At 43.1% G+C, this 24,414-nt stretch overlaps 1 protein-coding gene across 2 annotated transcripts in view; it reads left to right on the top strand.

The window, feature by feature from the left end:
* MAN2A2 (mannosidase alpha class 2A member 2) overlaps positions 1-24,414 on the top strand; it is a 200,320-nt gene that overhangs the window by 154,119 nt on the left and 21,787 nt on the right. For both annotated transcript variants that reach the window (XM_068275259.1, XM_068275261.1), the window contains exons 16-18: positions 2,790-2,912; positions 11,787-11,901; positions 13,468-13,601. In XM_068275259.1, coding sequence (XP_068131360.1) covers positions 2,790-2,912; positions 11,787-11,901; positions 13,468-13,601 — 372 coding nt within the window. The remainder of the gene's footprint in view (positions 1-2,789; positions 2,913-11,786; positions 11,902-13,467; positions 13,602-24,414) is intronic.

Genomic DNA, 24,414 nt, shown 5'->3' with positions numbered 1-24,414 from the left:
ATTCCCTGGCAGAAGAGACCCTCCTCCCTCCGGTAGGAGGGAATAAGTAGAAGAGGAGGAGGGAGGTGGGAGGTGGGAGGAGGCCAATTAAAATTTCCCTAGCAGAGTGTGTAGCAGCTGTCCCATAACTAATTAGTGTAGGTAGGCAAATGGTATAAAGGACCTTGCTTGGAGGAGGGAGGGTGGGTCCTCCAGCAGTGATGTGTATTTCACTCAATTAGGTGGGGCTCCAGGTATTAGAGCTTTTGAAACATGTTTTCTATCATTATTCCAGTTGATAGAATTTTTTAAAATTTTGAAAGTTCGCCTCCCCATTGAAGTCTATTGCGGTTCGCGAACTTTTTCGCGAACCGAACCTTTCGCGGAAGTTCGGAGGAGGGAGGGAGGGAGGGTGGGTCCTCCAGCAGTGATGTGTATTTCACTCAATTAGGTGGGGCTCCAGGTATTAGAGCTTTTGAAACATGTTTTCTATCATTATTCCAGTTGATAGAATTTTTTAAAATTTTGAAAGTTCGCCTCCCCATTGAAGTCTATTGCGGTTCGCGAACTTTTTCGCGAACCGAACCTTTCGCGGAAGTTCGCGAACAGGGTTCGCGAACCTAAAATCGGAGGTTCGGCCCATCTCTAGTAATAAGGATGCTAATCAGGCAATCCAAAAGTTAAAATCACTATTACTTTTCTTGCTGATAAATGATCATTCCCCAGTTTACCTGACTCTTATTTGGTATGTTGCCACACAAAGGAAGTTGCAGTGCATGCTGGGTTGTCCTTTTTTGCTTCTGTACATTAGTTTAGTCTGAGGGGAAATAAAGAAGCAGAAAAAGACAACCCAGCATGCCCTGCATCTTCCTTTTTGCGGCAATGTACCAAATAAGAGTCAGGTAAACTGGGGAATGATCATTTATAAACAAGAAAAGTAATAGAGATTTTAACTTTTGGATTGCCTGCTTAGCACCCGTATTACTTGTTTACCAGATAAAAATAAAGAATTGATTTATTATTTTATGCCCGACAGTTACACTTTAAAGTAAGCCTGTCCCAGGAGAAACCTGGTGGCTGCTGTAATCTTGATCTTCTGGCTTTAAAGGGAACCTGAGGTGAGAGGGATATGGAGGCAGTCATATTTATTTCCTTTCAAATAATTCCTTTTAAATTCACATTGCCTGGCTGCCCATTGCCTGGCTGACCTGCTAATCTTGTGTTTCTAATACTTTTAGCCATAGACCCTGAACAAGCATGCCGATCAGATATCTGACAAGATTATCTGCATGCTTGTTTCAGGTGAGTCAGACACTACTGACCATAGAGATCAGAAAGACTGCCAGGCAACTGGTATTGTTTAAAAGGAAATACATATGGCAGCTTCCATATGTCTCTCACCTTTGGTTCCTTTTAGTAGTTATTGACTCCTTAACCCTGAACACATTTGCTAACTGGGAGTATCTGAGGAAAGTCAGAACCCCTTTTCTCTGCAGATGATCCAACTAAGCGTTTTAGATAGCAGTATAGCCAAAGTATGGACATCACAGCCTGGAAACTGCCAAACTTCTTCTGTTTTTGTTATGAAAGCTGTACTTTATGCTTAAAACTGGCAATTTGTAGAGACTTAAAACGAAGTGAAAACTCATGAGGTTCCCAAGAAGAAATTATTTTTGCATCATACATGACAGTACGTTACAAGGGGTTTAGCTTTATCTTTATTACAAAAGCTAGCTGGTTATTAAAGTACAACCAGGGGCGTAGCAATAGGGGGTGCAGCGGTAGCGACCGCATCGGGGCCCTTGGGCCAGAGGGGCCCCGAATGGCCCTCCCTCAACTACAGTATTAGCTTTATATTGGTCAATTGCTATGTATAGAGTGCATGGGGGGCCCCATTGTAAAACTTGCATCGGGGCCCACAGCTCCTTAGCTACGCCACTGAGTACAACTGAAGAGTAATATGGAGGGTGCCATATTTATTTCATTTTAAGCAATACCAGTTACCTGGTGTACTGCTGATCCTTCATGCATCAGTAGTATCTGAATCACACCAGAAACAAGCATGCAGCAAATCCAGTCAAACATCTGATCCGCATGCTTGCTTAAGGTCTATGACTAAAAGTATTAAGCCTCTTCAGACGGGCAGCTGACAGGTGGTGTATTCACTGACCGTCAGCTGTACTTCTGCACTGGCCAGGGGCTGGTTAGCGCTCAGTACCAGGGCTAGACAGACTGCCACAGAATCACAGACCCGATATGTCATGGTCCTCTGCCGCCGGGTAATGGCACTGCACTGCGTGTCATCACTTCACCTACGTAGTGTTACACCACTGTGAATTCCACTGGCAGGCAGCAGACAATCCTGAACAATCATGAAGCTGAACTACTCGTCCATCTGAAAGGGGCTTTAGAGGCAGAGGATCAGCAGGACAGCCAGGCAATTTGCGTTGTGTAAAAGGAAATAAATATGGCAGCTTCTATGTCCCTCCCACTCCAAAACAGAACTAAGTAAATGCAAAAAGTCAGCATGTACGGAGGTGATGTAAACACATCTTTTGTATACATCATTAGTTACAGGCATGCTGCTGCTATTATTATACTTCACTGCTGGAATATCCAACAGTTTTTAACCTGAGCAGAGTAGCCAAAGTTACCTTTGAAAGAATCCTGATGAAAGATAATGTTATTGGGGATTTGTAATCTCGCAATAGATCAACCTTTTTTTTTTTCTTCTGCACATTTTTAAATAATGTTGTAAAGTAAGCATTTGTTTTTTGTGCAAATCCGTTAATTAATTATGCATTCTTTAGAGTATTAAACGAGCCGGAGAGGAACAGGAAACGAATGTCAACATGGAGTTTCTCATCTATGGAACACGTACTTCCAAGGACAAAAGTGGAGCTTATCTCTTCCTGCCAGATGGTGATGCCAAGGTACAGAGACCACCATAAACAAGTTTACATGCAGCATTTCCTTATGCAACCACACAAAACAGTTCTCTAATAACCATTATGTAAATCTATCTTAATGTGACACTGAAGCGGAAAAAAAAAGTATGATAGAATGAATTGTATGTGAAGTATGGATAATTTAGTGAACGTTCGTAGCAAAGAAAATAATCCCATATTTTTATTTTCAGTTGTATTTTCTTTTTTGTAACACTGCATCATTCTCCAATATTTGCAGTTTACAAACTGCACTCTGTATTTTAAACGCTAAAGCTGAGTTAATGACCTTTTGAACTTCCCTGAACAGACTCAATTAGTCAAAGGGCTCAGAGAGGCTCTTTTGCATAGATAGCAAGTGAAGTTTCTTAACTTCCTGTACTGGAAACAATATGAGACCCATATCTTTGCTACTAATGTTCTATTTCTTAGCTGTACTACACATACAAGTCATTATCTGATACGTTTTTCACTTCGGATTCCCTTTAAACATAGCCACAGACACATTATTGGTACATAGTACTTTACAACTGGTAAACATGCCTACCAGGGCCTCTTGGAGGGAAATACCATCACTTGGAGGGAAATTCCAAGTCAGTAATATTGTAATTGGGAGGATGGCTTTTTAATTTATCTAGGAAAAAGACTAAAAAACCATTAAGTCCTTTTTGATGTGATCCACTTCACCTCAAAACAGTTCACTGTATTAGTAGAAAGAACTATAGTATGATGAGCATAAAATACAAAGTCTTACAAATCTTGTGGTAACACAAGATTTGTAAGACTTTGTATTTTATGCTCATCATACTATAGTTCTTTCTACTAATGCAGGGAAATTCCAAGTCACACAGTTGTCCCTTTAGTGGAAAGTGCATGGCCTTTTCGGCCTGTCATTATTAACCACTTTGTCCTTCTTGACGTATAAAAACGTCAAGGAGGAGAGGCGCGCTCCCGCGCGTGCACGCGCACTCCCGGCCGCGGAGTCGGTAGCCACGGAATCAATTTATCGGGCTATGGAGCCCGATCATTGATTCCTCTCCCCCGCTGAAAAAGCGACAGCTTCTCTCGGAAGCTTCGCTCTTTCTGAAGCTGTGTCCCTCTAAGCGTACATTGTACGCTTAGAGTGACGTCATGTAAAAAAAATCGAGATTGCCATCTTGTGGCCAAAAAGTAAAACTACAAGTAAATGCCCAAAAACATTACAATACACCAATATTTCCCCAAATAAAACACTTTTATATCCCACCCTCCCAAAAATGCCCACATAAAATGTTTAATAAAAAAAAACCCAAAAAAACATTACTATAAAAAAAAAAAAAAAAAACATAAATATTTACCTAAGGGTCTAAACTTTTTAAATATCTATGTAAAGATGTAATATTTCTCTCTATTTTTTTTTTTTATAAGCTTGTAAATAGTGATGTATGCAAAACGGAAAAAATGCTCTTTTATTTCCAAATAAAATATTGTCGCGATACATTGTGATAGGGACATAATTTAAATGGTGAAATAACCGTGTCAAATGGGCAATAACAATACGTGGGTTTTAATTATGGAGGCATGTATTATTTTAAAACTATAATGGCCGAAAACTGACAAATAATGAATTTTTTCATTTTTTTTCTTATTCTTCCTGTTAAAATGCATTTACAGTAAAGTGGCTCTTAGCAAAATGTACCCCCCAAAGAAAGCCTAATTGGTGGCGGAAAAAACAAGATATAGATCAGTTCATTGTGATAAGTAGTGATAAAGTTATAGGCTAATGAATGGGAGGTGAACATTGCTCGGATGCATAAGCTGAAAACGACTGAGATGTTAAGTGGTTAAATATAGTTGGAAAACTGATCTGTGTATGACACCCTGCAGCCTACTAATATTCGTTCTAATTACGATGCTTAAGTATGACAAGACTGTCTATCCTTATGCTTGTATGTATCTCAAGGTCATGTTTTGTTTTGTTTTTTACTGCTGTGATACTGCGATCTGTTATCATTTTAAAAGAAAACTTCAACAAATATTTTGAAACAGTGGAAAGTTCATGATAATCAAAGGAAAAGAAGATCCTTTGCCAAGTGCTGTTTAATGGAGGAGCATGTGAGTTATTTGATCAGCTGATAGATTTGCTGCGATCCTGCTTTAGCACATGATCATGACTAGCAAATCAGAGACTTTCATATCTATTACCTGACCAAACTGATCACATGCTTCTCCATGAGTTCTAGACATGACCATCACTATCTCTAACATTGATGTGTTGCTGAAAAGAAAACAGAAGCGCACTAGTGTGTTCAGACTGTAAATCATACATCTGGTCAACGATGTGCAAAAGATTCTGATTTGATGCAAATTTGTATGCTAGGTTTAGGCAAATATATAGGCAATTGTATGTAGTGTAAGAATAATATGTATGAGTTATAACATTTTTACAGGTAAATTTCCAGCTTTGTAAAAGGCGAACTAACTTCAGGTTGTGGAAACAATCCTAAGCAATGAGATACTTTCAGTTCTGGTACATAGTGATGTATTCCATGGTCTGAATTGTCTTGCTGCATAGAGTTACAGATTACCGAGAAAAGTCATGGTGAACCAGAACTTCTAGGAGTGTGTAAAGGGCTGAAATAGATCAAAAAGGCTCCTTACTAAAATGCTATACAAAACAGAACTTTGCCTTCTTAAAGGGGTTATGTAAGGTATTTTGTAATGTTGAAAAATTCAATAAAAACTATTGTTGGGGGGGAAAAACTAAATTCTGGCACTTACCTGGGGCTTCTACCGGCCCCCTGCAGCTGTCCTGTCCCGCGCCGTCCTCTACAATCCTCTGTTCCTCCATATTCAGCAGTGATGCACTGTGGGACACCTCAGAGCTCACTCCAACCTGAATAATAAGCAAATAGCTTTTGTTTTATGCCTGGAACACACCATGCAATCTCCCATCAAATAGATGGGTCGATAGATAATTTCCGACAGATCTTCTGATCGATTTTTTTCTGATCACTTTTATGGAAATCTATCAAAAATGATTGGAAATCAGATCGGACCTGTCGGAAATGATCTGCTTGATCCATCTATCTGACAGGAAATGGCATGGCGTATAATAGGCTTTATAGGGGTTCTGTAGGGTATTTTAAAAACAAAAACTGACACTTACCTGGGGCTTCTACCGGCTGTCCTGTCCCGCGCCGTCCTCTACGATCCACTGTTCCCCCGCCACCAGTCACCGTACAATTATTCATCTACATCAACTAGATGACTGCAACTGCGCGTCCTCGCTCCTGCTTGCCATCTCCAGGAGTGTACTGCGCCTGTGCAGGAAGCTCCCGGAGATGCAAGCGGGAGCAAGGATGCGAAGGGCCCCGCGCAAATGCGGTTGCAGTCATCTAGTTAGACGAATAATTGGAGGGTGACTGGTGGCGGGGGAACGGTGGATCGTAGAGGACGGCGCGGGACAGGACAGCCGGTAGAAGCCCCAGGTAAGTGTCAGTTTTTGTTTTTAAAATACCCTACAGAACCCCTTTAACCTGCTGGGCGTTTCAATTCCCGCGGCCGCACGTTTTTTTGTTGTCTTTTTTTTCTTATCATGAAAAAGCCTAGCGCTAGCTACACGATTCTCCCCTTCCTCCTCTCTCCCTCCCTCCCTTCTGATTGCCGCCGGCGATCACTCCCATAAGGAAATCCCGTTCTGAACGGGATTTTCTTTAGGGCTTCACCCGTCGCCATGGCGACGAACGGAGTGACGTCATCGACGTCGTGACGTCACTGGGACTCCCGATCCACCCCAAAGAGCAGCCTGGCGGCGATTGGCCAGGCTGCGCACGGGGTCTGCGGGAGGGGGGGGCCCTCTTTCGCGTCGGGTAGCAGCGGATCGGCGGCGAGCGGCGGCGATCGGGGCAAACACGCAGCTAGCAAAATTATCAAAATCGGCCCAGCGGGGCCTGAGTGGTGCCCTCTAGCGTCTCTGGACGAGCTCAGCTCGTCCAGAACGCTAGGGAGGTTAAAGCCTGGTATACGCCATGCAATTTCCTGTCGAATAGATAATTTCCGACAGGTCCGATCTGATTTCCAATTGTTTTTCTGATCGATTTCATTGAAGTGATCAGAAAATCAATCAGGAAAGCAGTTGGAAATTATCTATCGACCCATCTATTTGATGGGAGATTGCATGGTGTGTACCAGGCATAAAACAAAAGCTATTTGCCTATTATTCAGGTTGGAGTGAGCTCTGAGGTGTCCCACAGTGCATCACTGCTGAATATGCATAACATCCCTTTGGTATAGCTGATAACTAAACACACCTCCAGAACTGCTGGGAATGCAATTCTGTCTTGCTGCATAGAGCAATGTTCCAATCAACCATAGAGAGACCATATTAATAAAATGTAGGACACCTCAAGCTGATCAAAGGACATAAATTCTGTAAACAAAAGCCTCTGTTGTAGACCTTAGGTGGCCCCATTGACCTAGTTGGCTGATTGCTGCGAGACTATGGCCACATACACACATCAGACCATAGTCTTTTGAAAATGAAAGATCACAGACCAATCTTACCACCATTCATGTAGTATGAGAGCCATACTCTACACAGTCTTTTCTATGGAGCTGAACTCCACATCAGAAAAAAATCTAGTCTATGAGATCTGCAGATCATCATACACACATGATTTAACTGACATTCATCTGCAGATCAGATCCACCAGGATGGATTTTCAGATCTGCAGATGATTGCTTGATCTGCAGATGAATGTCAGTTAAATCATGTGTGTATGCTGATCTGCAGATCTCATAGACTATCATTGCAATTTGCAGGAATGGATTTTTGGCAGGAACAGATCTTTTGCAGATACTGATCTTTTGTGTCTGTGCAGCATCTGCGTGTGCAGCATCTTGCAAAGATTTTTTTCTGATGTGGAATTCAGCTCCATAGAAAAGACTGTGTAGAGTATGGCTCTCATACTACATGGAAGGTGGTAAGGTTGGTCTGTGATCTTTCATTTTCCAAAGACCATAGTCTGATGAGTGTATGAGCCTTAAGTCACTTAAGGCTCATACACACAGCAGACAATAGTCTTTGGAAAATGAAAGATCACAGACCAATTTTACCCCCTTCCATGTAGTATGAGAGCCATACCTACACAGTCTATTCTATGGAGCTGAACTCCCCATCAGACAGAAACCTTTGCAAGATGCTGCACACAAAGATGCTGTAGACATTCAAAATATCAGTGTCTGCAAAAGATCTGTTCCTGCCAAAGATCCGTTCCTGCAAAATGCATTCATAGTCTATGAGATCTGCAGATCATCATACACACCTTGTTTAACAGACATTCATCTGCAGATCAGATCCACCAGGATGGATTTTCAGATCAGCAGATGATTGTCTGATCTGCAGATGAATGTCAATTAAACAAGGTGTGTATGATGATCTGAAGATCTCATAGACTATGAATGCAATTTGCAGGAACGGATCTTTGGCAGGAACAGATCTTTTACAGATACTGATCTTTTGTGTCTGTACAGATTTTTTTCTGATGTGGAGTTCAGCTCCATAGAAAAGACTGTGAAGGTATGGTTCTCATACTACATGAAGGGTGGTAAGATTGGTCTGTGATCTTTCAATTTCCAAAGCTTTTAAACGTATTCTCAATCAATATTGTAGTATGTATATCCCATATGGAAACAAAATGTCTAGGAATAAAAAAAGGCCTATATGGATGAATAGAAATGTTAGAGATAAAATGAAGAGGAAAAAGAATGCCTATAAGGTCCTATAACAGGAGGGGACCGAGGCTGCACTCAGCAATTATAAAGAGTGCAATAAAAATTGTAAAAAAGAAATTAGGCTGGCAAAGATCGAAGCTGAAAATCAAATCGCTAGGGATATCAAATCTAACCCAAAAAAGTTTTACAAGTACATCAACTCTAAAAAAAGAAAGGTTGACTGTATAGGACTCCTAAAGGATGAGGGTGGGAACTCAATGGTGGATGACCAAGGGAAGGCAGAGTTATTAAATGCTTTCTTTGCTTCTGTCTTCACAAAGGAAACAGCACTGTTGCAAATTACAGAGGCAGAAGAGTCTCAATCTTCTAACTGTAATAATAAATACTTAACGCAGGAAGAAGTAAAGGCAAGACTAAATAAATTAAAAATAGACAAGGCACCTGTCCCGGATGGCATGCATCCTCGGGTCTTAAGGGAATTAAGTTCAGTTATAGATAAACCCCTTTATCTTATCTTTTGTGACTCTCTTGCAACTGGCAGAGTCCCAGTGGATTGGCGTACAGCCCACGTTTTCCCATTATTTAAGAAGGGCAAAAAATCAGTTCCAGGAAATTATAGACCTGTAAGCTTAACATCAGTTGTATGCAAACTATTTGAGGGGTTACTAAGAGATACTATACATGACTTCATAGTAGAAAATAATCTTATTTCTCAGCATCAACATGGGTTTACTAAAGACAGGTCCTGTTTGACTAACATGCTCAGCTTTTATGAGGTAGTGAATGCTAATATGGATATTGGGAATGCTATAGATGTGATATACTTGGACTTTGCAAAGGCCTTCGACACTGTTCTACACAAAAGTCTGGTGCAAAAGTTGAGGATGCAAGGACTGGGGAAGAGTCTGTGTGCATGGATAGGAAACTGGCTAATGGACAGAAAACAAAGAGTTGTGGTCAATGGATCATACTCAAAATGGGAGACTGTTTGCAGTGGGGTCCCACAGGGGTCTGTACTGGGTCCAGTGCTCTTCAATTTATTTATTAATGACCTAGTGAATGCAGTAGTGAGCAATGTTGCTATTTTTGCAGATGATACAAAATTGTGCAGAATCATCAACTCTCAGGAAGATAGTGTCATATTGCAACAGGATCTGGATAGGATGGCTATATGGGCACATACATGGCAGATGAAATTCAATGTTGAAAAATGTAAAGTCATGCATTTTGGTCGTACCCATGGTCTAGCACCATACAAAATAAATGGGATACAGTTGGGGACATCAAACTTGGAGAAGGACTTAGGAGTACTTATCGACAACAAGTTAAATAATCGTACTCAATGCCAAGCCACTGCAGCTAAAGCTAACAAAATTTTGGGATGCATTAAAAGGGAAATAAAAACTCGAGATGCGAGCATAATATTGCCCCTGTTTAACTCTCTAGTAAGGCCACATCCGGAATATGGAATTCAGTTCTGGGGACCACATTACAAAAAAGATATTGCAGTTTTAGAGCAGGTGCAGAGACGAGCAACAAAATTGATACGTGGGATGGAAGGTCTCGCTTACCAAGAAAGGTTAGATAAACTGGGTTTATTTAGTCTAGAGAAAAGACGCCTTAGAGGAGATTTAATTAACATGTATAAATACATCAGAGGGCAATATAATAGCTTGGCGGATGAGCTTTTTGTCCCTAGGCCTTCTCAAAGGACTAGAGGACATGATCTGCGCATGGAGGAAAAACGTTTTAGCCATTTATTTAGGAAAGGATTCTTTACAGTAAGAGTGATTAAGATGTGGAATGCATTGCCACAGGAAGTAGTTATGGCAAACTCTATACCTGCATTTAAAGGGGGCTTAGATGCTTTCCTTGCGTTGAATGACATCCATGGCTACAATTACTAGGTAATGCCTAATGATGTTGATCCAGGGATTTTATCTGATTGCCATCTGGAGTCGGGAAGGAATTTTTCCCTTTAGGGGCTAATTGGACCATGCCTTGTAAGGGCCCTTTCACACCAGAGGGCTTTTTCAGCGTTTTAACGCCACGGCCGAAGTTGGCGTTTTCCTAGGTAAAAGAAAGTCCATAGACTTTCATTTTACCATTCACACTAAACGCCGCGTTTTGGAGCGTTGCGTTTCAACGCTCCCAGGCGCTTTTTCTGGGCCTACCGCAGCGTTTCTCATTACAATTGATTGTAATGTATAGGCGTTAAAACGCCTTGAAAACGCCTGCAGCCAAAACGCAGCGTTTTAGCCTTTCACCGCTGCCTGTAGTGTGAAAGAGCCCTAAGGGTTTTTTCGCCTTCCTCTAGATCAACAGGGATATGTGAGGGAGCAGGCTGGAGTTGTACTTTGTACTGGTTGAACTCGATGGACGTATGTCTTTTTTCAACCAAAGTAACTATGTAAAGACTATAGTCTGATGTGTGTATGAGCCTTTAGGCCCCTTTCACTGCAGAGTGATTACGCTTTTTGCATTTTGTGATTTTCTTTTCATTGAACAGAATTGTAAATGCAAAGAAGAGAAATACAGTGGGATCAGCAATTGCCTTTTGGGAAAATCTGAACACATTCAGCATGAGTGCATCCGCATGATTCCCAGGCGATCAGTAAAAAGTGTTCTGGAAATTGGATCAGAATGCTGTCTGTATGAAAGGGCCCCGAGATGGATTAGATAGTTGTCAGCTATTGCTCTTTTCCCTCCTGAAAATCTGTATTCCGTTATGTCTATAAATTGCCTTCCTCTCCCCGTCTTATAGCAGGGCAAAGTCGCTCCATATGAACGATTGGAAATTATAGTTTGGCACCACTAATGGACGAAAAAAATCTTTTAACCATCTGATTAGATTTGGAATCAATTTGGACCGATTTCATTAATTTGATTGATTTGGTTAGGTTATTTTTGTCCATTAGTGGTTCCAAACTATAATTTCCGATCGTTCATAGAAAGAACTGTTCGTAAACAATTGTTCAGGAAATTATATCGTTATTGGCCACCTTTAATGTAATCACATTTCTGCTAGCCTATTGATGCTATGACTTCTAAGAAATATATTCTTCTTGACGGTGTTTTGCGAGTAGAACATTTACATCATTTAGGTATAACATTCATGTAAATGGACATATGTTTTTGATATTGCAGCCATATACTCCTAAAGACCCCCCTGTGGTGAGAATTACTGAAGGTCCATTTTTTTCTGAGGTGACCTGTCTCTTTCAGCATGTTCAGCACACTATGAGGCTCTACAACCTACCAGGTCAGTGGGTCTTTATCCTGGGTCTACAGACTAACCTGTAAACACAGAATTGTATTTAAATGTTGTATAATGAAAATGAGTTTTCTATACAATCTACAGTTGTGACATTTTTATGAAAAACCGTATGTTAAGATTTTAATCAATGTTTATTTTTTAATCACGGTTGTAATGCTGGAATCTATATAGTTGGACATCAAAAACCTATGACATACAGCTACATAGTTCCCCTCCCAGAGATGTCAATTAGTGTACCTGTAGTGGATCCATAGAGTTGAACCAACAACTCTGTATTCTGCCACAGCTGTGTTTAAAAGCAAATCTGAAGCGAAAATAAACTTTAATGATAATGAATTGTATGTGTAGTTTAGCTAAGAAAAAAGACCATTCGTAGCAAAGAAAAGAGTCGCATGTTGTTTTCCAGTACAGGAAGAGTAAAAACACGAGTTGTTGTTTTTGCAAAAGAGCTTCTCTGAGCTATTCGACCAACTTGGTGGAACTCGGTCCTGTTTTATGAAGACCTTAAACAGCCAAGAAGCAGTGAGAACACAGTTCATGATAAGTTTTTACTGCAGGAAAGTTCAAAGGGTCATTGTTTCTGCTTTGTTTTATAGCTTAAAATAGATTGTGGATTATAAACTGCAACTGTGACAGTCTGGTGCAATGTTATAAATAAAGCTATATAACTAGAAATTAAATGACTTTTTTTGTTTGCTATTAATGTTCTGTTTATTATCTGTATTACACATACAATTCATTATCTCAGAAATGTATTTTCGTTTTAAGAATTGCTTTAATAAAAGCTTAGATTGTTTTGTTTCCATGATGGCATTTTCCTTTTTATGGAAAGCTGCAGTGATGTCTGATTAGATGTAGTGGATTGTGCAGCTTGGCAGCCGTCTCCTTAGCAGTGCCTTCTGGCTGCCAACGTCATAACTTCTGAACCCTCACTACTGCTGAGTCATGCTGTTCTTTCTCACATCATTTCATATAGTAAGGCTGTTGTTCGGGGTCAGTACACAGCATTCATATGCTGATTTAGTAGAAATGTCTTCTAATCACAGCCGGAGAGCTCCCAGTCAGTACTTTCCCTTTGTGATACCCATATGTGATCTGTAAGCAGAGGAAAGGTCACATGATCACAGTGGGAGCTCAGCTGGTCATGTGCCTTTGTGATAGGTATACACAGGTGAGATTTGGGAGTGAGCTGGAGAGGATGTACAAATTGCTGCACCCGGTACTTACTCATTTGGGATCAACTGTGGTAGTGTGCAGCGCTGGAATTCTAGCAAATGTTTTTAATTACTATTACATGAAGCTTCTTCAGCTGAAAAGAGGTGAATGTGGTAAAGGAAGTATCTACAGTAGAATCTCATTAGAGTACACTCTCTAATATAGTAAATCTCTTGATATAGTAAATTCAATCCTCAGGTCCCAGCAAATACTGCTTTATTAATATACAATGTATGACAAAATTCTTTACAGACATGTGGTAAATGTCCTATGTCTTTTCTGTGTTGTCTGTCAATGTGTATTTTGCTTATTTCCAGTACTCTCATGCTTTGACAGGAACTGAAGGACTATCCCTAGACGTCAGCTCCACCGTTGATATTCGTGATCATGTCAATAAGGAGATTGCTATGAGGCTCAGCACTGATATACAGAGTGAAGACATCTTCTTTACAGACCTCAATGGCTTTCAGGTTGCCAACTTCCCTTTTACAGTGTGCAAGCTTCAGTAATGCACTCATGTAGCTTTCATAGTGATTGAAAAGAGCAAGAAAAGTAAAGAACTAGGGCCCCTTATACAATTTACTTTTTCTCTGAAGTTTTTCTTTTAGGTGATATTTTCTCACCTTTTCAAATCTTTTCAGCATTCTGCAATTGAAAAAAATACTAAAAAGTAGGTAAAAATGCACTGTCAAAATTGAGTATTTTCTTCTTTGTCAGTGACTTAGGGCCTGTCTCCACTCGTCAGTGTTTCTGTACATTCGTTTTTCTGCATGAGTTGTCTGACAGTGTTGCGTTGCTGACACTTGTTTTTTTCTATGTGAAAAATGCATTCAAGTGTCAACTAGCCCATTGATTAATATTGATTGCAGTTTTCCTGTGCAGAAAATGCACACAAAAAAAGACTAGTGGAGACAGGCCCTTAAAAGGCATATTTTTTTTAAAGAAGTGTTAAAATATCACTTCGGAAAAACTTGGGACAAAAAGTTGATTGAATAATGGCCTAGGTGTTTCCCAAACTGAGTGTATTCCAATTTGACCCTGTGTACTAAATAAGCATACATTATAATTAACAAATATAAATAATGCATATTTTTATCTTCTATAAGAGCTAACCTGTCAGCATTCCCAATTAAAAAAACACACTCAGATTAAACTGCTCATGATTAATTTAACCTTTATCATTTTTTTATTTTTGGTATTTGAGTGCTGAAAACATGATAGACGAGATAAAATTAAGTCAAGTTGAGATAAGATTTGTGGATCAGGGCATAGAACGTGAGAAATGTACTTTGAATGAACTTTCCAAACCTTCTACAGCTCCTATTTTGACAATGATGAGCAGTTTTTTCACAGGTAGTGCCCAGCCAATTAATTTATTTTCTTTGGATCTGTCAGTCAAGCAAGCTGTCACTTTATTTTCCTGACTAATGCCCAGATGATAGAATATGGATTAGAGAATGAAAATTCAGGAGTTTTGCTGTTATGCTTGAAGGAATATGTGAAGGATAAATCACGTTGAATGGGTATGAATTTCAGTTCTTATCAAGTGAAAGCCAGTTAATCCTCATGATATTCCCCTTTAAGGCTGGCTGGCAGTATTTCAGATGCATTAGGAAGTGCAGTGCTTTATGTGGTAACACAGACCACCTCAATAAGCTTTTATTGCTCTTAATATAATTGATTTGACTGGACATAATTGGTGTTCTAGTTTTGTTACAAGTACTTTATTCAGTAAAGCCATGGAAAGGCGTCTTTCTATGTGCGAGAATCATGAAAAATAGAGCTATTGTTTCTCAGAAAACCAGCAGCCTACCGCATGCTTCTCAGGTTATGTATTATTTGTCAGCATTCCCATATTACCTGCAATACAGTTTCAGCCTCAATGTATGGGGAATCTGGATAGAGATAGTCTGGATCCAAACTCTGTAGCTCTCAGATGTCACCATTGATAGAAAACCAAAATAAATAACAGTCAGCAATACATTTTTTTTCCTGTGTGGATGGGTTAGAAACCTGTATTAGATGTTCATTGCTCTTTATCCCAGCTGGGTCCTGTTTGCTATGATGCGTGTCACAGATAGAGATGGCCCGAACGGTTCCCAGCGAACTTGCGTGGTTCGCGTTCGCGGAGAACCACAAACTTTTCCGGAAGTTCGGTTCGCCCCCATAGTGCATCATTAGGGTCAACTTTGACCCTCTACATCAGTCAGCAGGCACATTGTAGCCAATCAGGCTACACTCCCTCCTGGAGCCACTCCCCCCCCCCCCCCCCCCCTTATAAAAGGCAGGCAGCGTCAGGCATTGGACTCACTCGTATGCCTGCAGTAATTAGAGAAGGGAGAGCTGCTGCAGACTCTCATAGGGAAAGCTTAGTTAGGCTCTTGTAGGCTTGTTATCTTGCTCTTTGCTGATTCTTATTGCTAAAAAAGCACCCCTCAACAGCTCTTTTGAGAGCTAATCTTGTTATTGTGATCTATTATTTATTTATTTTTTTGTGTGGCCCACTTGCATTATATACAGCCCTGTCAGTCAGTCGCAGCTGGCCTTTGGCACCTTAATTCCTACTGTGCCACTGCCAGGCCCAGCACATTCAGTGACTACCTGTGTGTGTGACAGGCAGCTGCAGATTTGTAATCCCATCCCAATCACTGCACCTGTTCACTGTTCAGTGCACCTACCTACCTACCTACCTACGTGAGCGCACGCATTGTTCATACCACCAGTCATTGCACCTGTTCACGACGGTACGTGTGTGTGTGTGTGGCGGGTGCACATTTGTAATACCCATCACTGCATATACCTACCTGTTGTGTTCAGTGCACCCACCTACCTACGTGAGCGCACGCAGTGTGATATTTAATACCACCAGTCACTGTACCTGTTCACGGTACATGTGTGTGAGACAGGTGCACATTTGGTATACCCATCACTGCATATACCTACCTGTTGTGTTCAGTGCACCCACCTACCTACGTGAGTCCACGCAGTGTGATATACCACTCCGTGCATACCTGTTAATTGCACGTGTGACTGCACATTGTATTAGTCAAGTCAGTTCATACCTTTCACTTTATCCCCCCCCCAATATGGACTAAATGGACAAAACAGGTAGAGGCAGACCCAGAGGAAGGCCACCCGGCAGGTCTGTGCAAGGTCGTGCTGATGTGATTTCGTGCGGCCCTGGACCAAAGTACAGTGCTCAGAAGAAGGCACGTCCCATCAACTCCCAAGATTGTCAGGATGTGGTTGACTATTTAACACTGAACACCTCATCTTCTGCAGCCACCATCGCTACTACAAGCACCACATCCACTGCATTTGACACTTCGCAGGAGTTATTTGGTGGGGAAATCACTGATGCACAGCCATTATTGTTACAAGATGAAGGCGCTAAGCAAGTTGCACCACCTCCTATGTCTGAGTTAGGCGACACTATGGACATAACGTGTGAGGAGGAGTATGAAGAAGTACCTGCTGTTGGTGCAGTTTGTGAGGTGTCTGAGGCAAGCGAAGCTGGGCAGGATGATTATGATGATGACGATGATATGGATGCCACGTGGGTTCCCAATAGAGGAGAAGAACAGGGGGACAGTTCAGAGGGGGACTCAGAGAGGAGTAGGAGGAGACGAGTTCCTGAAAGAAGCAGGAGAGCTCGTCATCAAACAGTTGGTGACAGTGTCCGGCGCCATGTATCGCCACCTATGGACAGCCAGCCAACATGCCCCTGAACGTCAGCTGCTAATGCCACCATAGTGCCATCACCCCAGGGGGGCTCAGCGGTTTGGAAATGTTTTAATGTGTCTGCCTCAGATCGGAGCAATGCCATCTGTTCTCTCTGCCTCCAAAAATTGAGCTGCGGAAAGGCCAACACCCACGTAGGGACAACTGCCTTACGAAGGCACAGGCAGAAAAGGCACAAACAGCAATGGGAAGAGCACCTGAGCAAAAGCAGCACACAAAAGAAAAGCCCCCCTCCTTCTCCTCTACCTCCTTCAGGTGCATCATCTTCAGCCGCTTTCTCCCTTCACCTTCACAGCCACCCTCCTCCACTCTGCCTCTGACCTTGAGCGGTTCCTGCTCCTCTGCCCACAGCAGCCAGGTGTCTGTGAAGGAAATCTTTAAGCGGAAGAAGCCAATTTCTGCCAGTCACCCCTTTGCCCGGCGTCTGACAGCTGGCTTGGTGGAACTGTTAGCTCCCAAGCTGTTACCATACCAGCTGGTGGACTCTGAGGCCTTTCGTAAATTTGTGGCCATTGGGACACCGCAGTGGAAGATACCAGGCCACAATTATTTCTCTAAAAAGGCGATACCCAAACTGTACCGTGAAGTTTAGAGGCAAGTGGGGTCATCTCTGGCACACAGCGTTGGGTCAAGGGTCCACCTGACCACGGATGCCTGGTCTGCCAAGCACGGTCAGGGCAGGTACATTACTTACACAGCCCATTGGGTCAATCTGGTGACCGCTGACAAGCAGGGAGTATGTGGCTGTGCAGTGGACCAACTTGTGACACCTCCACGGCTTGCAGGCAGGCCTCCTGCCACCTCCTCTCCTCCTGCTACATCCTCTTCGTTGTCGTCATCCTCCTCCTCCTTGGCTGAGTGGCAGTTCAACTCCACTGGTGCTGCGATCTCCTCTCCAACTACACAGCCCCAGCTCCCCAGAGCCTATGCTGCATGCCAGGTACGACGGTGTCACGCCATCTTAGACATGTCTTGCCTCAAAGCGGAGAGTCACACTGGAGCAGCTCTCCTGGCTGCTCATAACAAACAGGTGGATCAGTGGCTGACCCCGCACCAGCTGGAGATTGGCAATGTGGTGTGTGACAACGGCAGCAATCTCATTTCTGCTTTGAATTTGGGAAAGCTGACACATGTACCCTGCATGGCACGTGCTGAATCTAGTCATTCAAAGATTTGTGTCAAAGTACCCAGTATTAGAGGATGTCCTGAAGCAGGGCAGGAAGGTATGTGGGCATTTCAGGCGGGCTTACATGGCCATGGCATGCTTTGCCAATATTCAGCGGACAAACAAGTTGCCGGTGAGACGCCTGATTTGCGATAGCCCGACTCGCTGGAATTCGACCCTCCTTATGTTCTCTTGCCTGGTAGAACAGGAGAAAGCGGTCACCCAGTACCTCTACAACTACAGTAGAAGGACACATGTTTGAGGAGGTGACCAACCTGGTGAGTCGCAGTAAAGGCACCATCAGCGACTTGATCCCGCACGCTTACTTCCTGGAGCGTGCCCTGCGTAGAGTCGTGGATCAAGCTGTGGAGGAGCGTGAATAGGAACAGTTACAGGAGGAAGCGTACATGTGCCAATTCCCCTTCGTGATCATTACGTTGCCGCAGTGAAGGGCAGGCACGTGCACAGGGGGGTGCTTTGGTTGCTCAAGCACCCCCTCCCCCCCTGGGGATGCCTTTTGGGACAGGCATCCATCAAAAATAATCACTTTGCTGCGATAGGGGCCACACACATGAGAAGCATCAGGCTTCTCTTTCCCCCACTTCCCTCCCGCCCTCCAATCAGGAACATTCTTTTTTGTGCTGGTGTGCCTCCCCAGCCAATGAGAGAGGCAGCCAGCCGACTAAGCCCGCCCCCACAAACTCTGTGCAGAACAGGCAGCCAGCAACAGGAGAAAAGAGCTGCAAACATTTTTCTCAGGACAGCTGTCTTCTCCCTGACCCCCAGCCAGCCAGGTATAAATAATGTGCTGTGAGATGTGTCATCTGCTCTGGAGGTATACGACCTCTGCAGCCAGGATCAGATAAGAATTCCAATGCTTACAGTGCTGCGTGTGTGACTTCGTTCAGAGCCCTGACAGATAAGGCAGGTCTGTAGGGCTACATGTGACACAGAGACTGCTGGCTGGAGTAATGGCTGGAAAGCTGACCAAATGAATGCTGATTCTGTGCAAATTAATTTAATGCAGTCTGGAGTTGCACACAAAACTTTTGGTTTATTGTGAGGTGCATGTATTTTATTTATATAATTTACTGAGAAACGAGCATGACTGATCTCCTTTATGGAATTCATTAGTGCACATGCACAATGCAGACTTGAGACTTCTATACAGGCGATCCAGAAATTAGATCAGTTATGCTTGTTTCTCAGTAATTAATATAAGACACCTTGGCTATCATTCATGAAAGTGCTGTCGGTAAAATAAATCCGTGCGGGGAAACACCACTGTCAGTATTTCAGCCTTCTGGGTGGTAATTCATAAAAATGTTGCCTGTTGCTATAGGAGTGTGGAGATATCCCGCTGTAGGCTGTCGGTAGGCATGCGGAAACAGGAGAAGCTGGCCGAGTCCCTCCATGCGGTGTTCTCTCTGCTGCTGCTTGGGAGGTCTGTCCCATTCACTTACATGTATACCGCATGCTTCTCGCTACATCCAGGGGAGCGGTAATCCCCGTCCGCATACCGCTTACATTAGTTTTTATGAATTTACATTTTGTTACATTTCCGCATAGAATCACCGCAGAATGCGGTGATTTATCGTTCTGCTCGGAAAAGTCCGCTTCGCATGCGGAAACAGCCTTTATGAATACAAATTTTGCTCAGTGCTCGGTAAAGTCGGCTGTTCTTAGCATTTCCGCATGCGGGAACGCTTTATGAATGATAGCCCTTGCAATAAAATGAAAGTTTTGCGTACAACACCAGACTGCACCACCACACCACCACACCAAGCTTTTGACCATAAGAAAAATGTCAATCCACTCCACTGAGATAGATAGCCGACATTGATTTTACTACAATATGATTCATCTACAGACTAGCCCCTATCCAGCTCCTTCTCCAGCACTGCTGGAAGACATCTCTGAAGACCGCAGCCAAGTCATGAGGGATGGGGAGAGCACAGCACCCACTAGCCCAAGTAGCAGAAGATTACAGATTGGGGGAGGGGAGCGAAGAGCCAGTGTCACCCTCCCTGCCAGCAGCATACAGTAGCATCCAGTGTCACCCTTCCACACAGTAGCGCTAGTGTCACCCTCCCTGCCAGCAGTGCACAGTAGCATCCAGTGTCACCCTTCCACACAGTAGCGCCAGTGTCACGCTACCTGACAGCAGCGCACAGTAGTGTCCAGTGTTACCTTCCCACCCAGCAGCGCCTAGTAGCACCAGTGTCACCCTCCCACCTAGTAGCACCAGTGTCACTCTTCCACCCAGAAGCGCACAGTAGCGCCCAGTGTCAGCAGCACACTCTAATCCCTACCATAGTCATAGTGTAATGTCCTACCATATTATTATTCTGTATTTATATAGCACTGACATCTTTTGCAGCACTTTACAGAGTACATAGTCATGTATCATGTTACTGACTATTCTCAGAGGAGCTCACACTCTAATCTCTACCATAGTCTATTGTCCTATCATATAATAATAATTATTATTATTATTATTATTATTCTGTATTTATAAAGCACTGACATCTTCTGCATCACTTTACAGAGTACATAGTCCTGTTACAAACTGTCCTCAGAGGAGCTCACAGTCTAATTCTATTTTTACTATATGATTGTTTTGGGGGAACCAGTTAGTATGTTTTTGGGTTGTAGGAGAATATGAAGTGTCTGAATAAAATCCAGAGGACCATAGAAACTCCAGGCAGATTTTGCCATGGTCAATGTTCACACCTAGGCCTCAGCACTATAATACAATAGTGCTTTCCACTATGCCTCTATTCCACTCATATCTATCTTCTCATCCATGTCATCAATTCTGACCCTCTACTACTTCCTGTCTCCATTCTACTTCTTTTATCTGGTCTCACCTACACTACCAACACACTGTGCTTATCAAAAGAATGGGTTATAAATGCTTAAAGGGACACTTAAGTCAAACAAACAAAAATGAGTTTTACTCACCTGGGGCTTCCAATAGCCCCCTGCAGCTGTCCGGTGCCCTCGCCGTCTCCCTCCGATCCTCCTGGCCCCGCCGGCAGCCACTTCCTGTTTCGGTGACAGGAGCTGACAGGCTGGGGACGCGAATGTTTCTTCGCGTTCCTGGCCACAATAGCGCCATCTATGCTGCTATAGCATATATCATATACCATATAGCAGCATAGAGGGTGCTAATGTGTCTGGGAACGCGAAGAATCACTCGCGTCCCCAGCCTGTCAGCTCCTGTCACCGAAACAGGAAGTGGCTGCCGGCGGGGCCAGGAGGATCGGAGGGAGACGACGAGGGCACCGGAGAGCTGCAGGGGGCTATTGGAAGCCCTAGGTGAGTAAAACTCATTTTTTTTTTTTTTACTTAAGTGTCCCTTTAACTATTGTACCATCTCACTAGCCCTTCAATGTCATGATATACCCACTCCAATCCTATCCTAACAGGGAGTAACATATTTAAATATCCCATAATGTTTATGAAAAAGTGTTCTGAAATGAGACTGTCTTGTTTGATAATCTGATCCTGCAATTAGAGGATATGATACCTGAAATTGTTCTGTGGGTACTTAATTTTGGAACTTGTGGTGTGCGTGCCGTTTTTATTTAAGGTGCATAGTGCCAGCATGTGCTGTATGGCATACAGAGCTGGATCATCCACAAGGCCTAGGCAGCTGCCTGGAGAAGGCCTAGGGGCCTGGTGGATGCAAGTCTCCACCAAATCTAACTAAATAAGCCAGGTGACCATCAGGGAAGGGGAAAAGGTGTTATCTTGCCTAAGGCACCATTTTGGTGTGGAGTGGACTGGTTGCAGCAGAGCTGCAGTAAGTAACTTATATTCACTGGTCGCAGAGAGGTGCAGTGCCCCAGGCTGCACAGGCACCAACAAGTAGGAAGTTCCTCAAAGCTTGGCATCTCCATGGCAACCACGCGTGTCATGTAACGTTGTTGCCATCCTGATGTCATGACAGCGGAGACTCGGCTGCCAAGAAGACAAAAACGAGTAGTGGTGAACACGCGGCCACCGGTATCAGGTTTGTCTGACTCCACACCATTGAATGCAGCTATCGCTTTTGTGACTGAGTGTGTGTGTTAAGTGGACACACTCTGGCAGATGGTTTGGGACAGTTGTAGAGCAGGAAGGATGTGTGAAGGTCATATGTCACTAAAGAGCAAGGGGGTTAATGGGGGAAGGTCCCCTGCCACTTGCCACTGTCCCCGGGGGGGGGGGGGGGGAGGCCCCTTTTTTTAATTTCAAGCACCCCCCCCACTTAGGACCCTATTTGAGTGTCTCGGGGGGCTGCACACCCAAGGTGAGGTCGTTGCTTCATTGTGGACAGACCAAATTTGATCAGCTGGACAGTCACTGTTGTTCTATCATTGAGCTACCACAGCCCAGCGACCATATGGGCTTTAAAACCGCCACTGCCTGCACTCTCGCCATGGTGCGCACCAGTCCAGCAGGGCCGTCTCTACACAAACAGCTGTTTGCAGTGCGTTACACAGTGAGTTTGGTGTGTCAGTGGGAAGCAGTACTCTAATTACACTCCCTGATTGATGAACACACATGCAAGATGTTTTAAAGCACTTTAGGCCTCCAATTTATCATGCAGTTTGATTTCTGCCCTTAAAACGCTGCTTTGCGTCAAATCCAAATTTTTCCCCCGGGAGTTTTGGCATCTATCCCAATCATCCATGCAAAAACTCAGATGTTAGACCCCTTGAAACACCTTTTCCATCACTTTTGTGGCAGGCATAAGTGTTTCTAGTTTTCAAAGTTCGCCTCCCCATTGAAGCCTATTGTGGTTCGCGAAAGGTAGCGCGAACCGAACTTTTGCTGAAGTTCGCGGTTCGCAAACCGAAAATTGGAGGTTCGGGCCATCTCTAGTCAGAGAGAAGATAATGAAGGGAAAGTTCCCTGAGGCTCCTAGTACACTGCAAATAACAATTCAGATTTTTTATTTTCACTGGATGCTAGCAACACAAGAAGAAATATGCAGAAAAAACGCAGCATGCAGGACTAATGTAAAAAAGCCCTTAAATGGACACAGACAGCACTAATAAACTTATAAACCTATAACAATAAACAGCATCTTCCAACCTCTACCCATGCTACTGAAAACTGAAGTTTCTTACCTGAGCTGGCCTTTAAATTGAAACTGTGTCCAACTGTTGATGGAGCAGGACTTAAGGCGGCCACACACACCATACAATTAAAAGATCCAATTTCTCACCAATTTGATAATTTCAATCGCTTGTCCCGAAAAATCAAGAGCTTTTCTTTGTTTTCGATTAAATCCGATCGAATTTCCCGGTGTTTTTTTTTTTGTTTGTTTTGTTTTGTTTTGTCTAGTTTTTAGACATTGGACGTGTTAGAAATTTCAGACCAACTTTATGAAGAATTGTATGGTGTGTGATGGATTGTCAATTACCTGATGTACAGTTCTAATCAATTTTTTCTGAGCTTTCAATTATTTTACTGATTGGGGAAAAAATGAACATAGGTGTGTGGTACATTGGTCAGAGTTTTGAATTTTTACAATCAGTCACAAAAATTGATTGCTATTCTTGAATTGAACAGATATTTTAAAAAAATTGTATGGTGTGTGTGTGTGTGTGTGTGTGTGTGTGTGTGTGTGTGTGTGTGTGTGGCCACCTTTAGGCCTAATTTTAAAGTGTGGCCAGCTGTCATCACTGGTGCTCACTAATTTTGTCACCAGTGTTGCATGACTAGAAATAATGACAGTTGGCCAATAGGAACTGCTAAATGAGGTAGGACAATTTTGTCTTGAGACTCGCCCAATAAACAGACACAGATTCACCTTAAAATCTGAGGCAGCAATCTTGAGGGCTGTGCAACTGCAGATGGAAAATGTTCTGAAGTTCAGCTGTCATTTTAAATAGAAGTGTGCTCAAAGTTTTGAAAACTTCCCAGATGAACTCCCCCCTAAGGCTGGTTTATTTGTGTGGGCTTTCGGGGTGAAGCAGGCAATTACTTATGGGGGCTGCTCAGTAGGCGCCCCCCCCCACCCCCCAATAAATGGAGGCCTCCATTTTCTCCCCATGCTGCAGAAGCGCAGGTTCCTGCAGTTTTCTACTATGTTCTTGGGAGCTGCAATGCATACCGGGAGATGTAGTTCCCATTAACGTGATTACATCTCAGTGGCTGGGAGATGTAAACACTTCAGTGAACTAAATCTCCCAACATCATTACTAGCATGCATTGCGACTGCCAGGGACACAAAGTCACTGCGTAAATTTCAACCTGTGGCACAGGACACAGAAAATGGAGGCTTTCATTTGGAGAGGGGAGCTACACTCCAAAGCCCACACAAATAATGATTTGTTTCTGGTGTTTTCTGAACATAGGAGCACCAAGGTGCTTAGTATGCT

The sequence above is a fragment of the Hyperolius riggenbachi genome, chromosome 3 (genome assembly GCF_040937935.1).
Source record: "Hyperolius riggenbachi isolate aHypRig1 chromosome 3, aHypRig1.pri, whole genome shotgun sequence".
In the NCBI taxonomy this organism is placed as follows: Eukaryota; Metazoa; Chordata; class Amphibia; order Anura; family Hyperoliidae; genus Hyperolius; species Hyperolius riggenbachi.
This window is presented reverse-complemented; position numbering and strand designations above follow the sequence as displayed.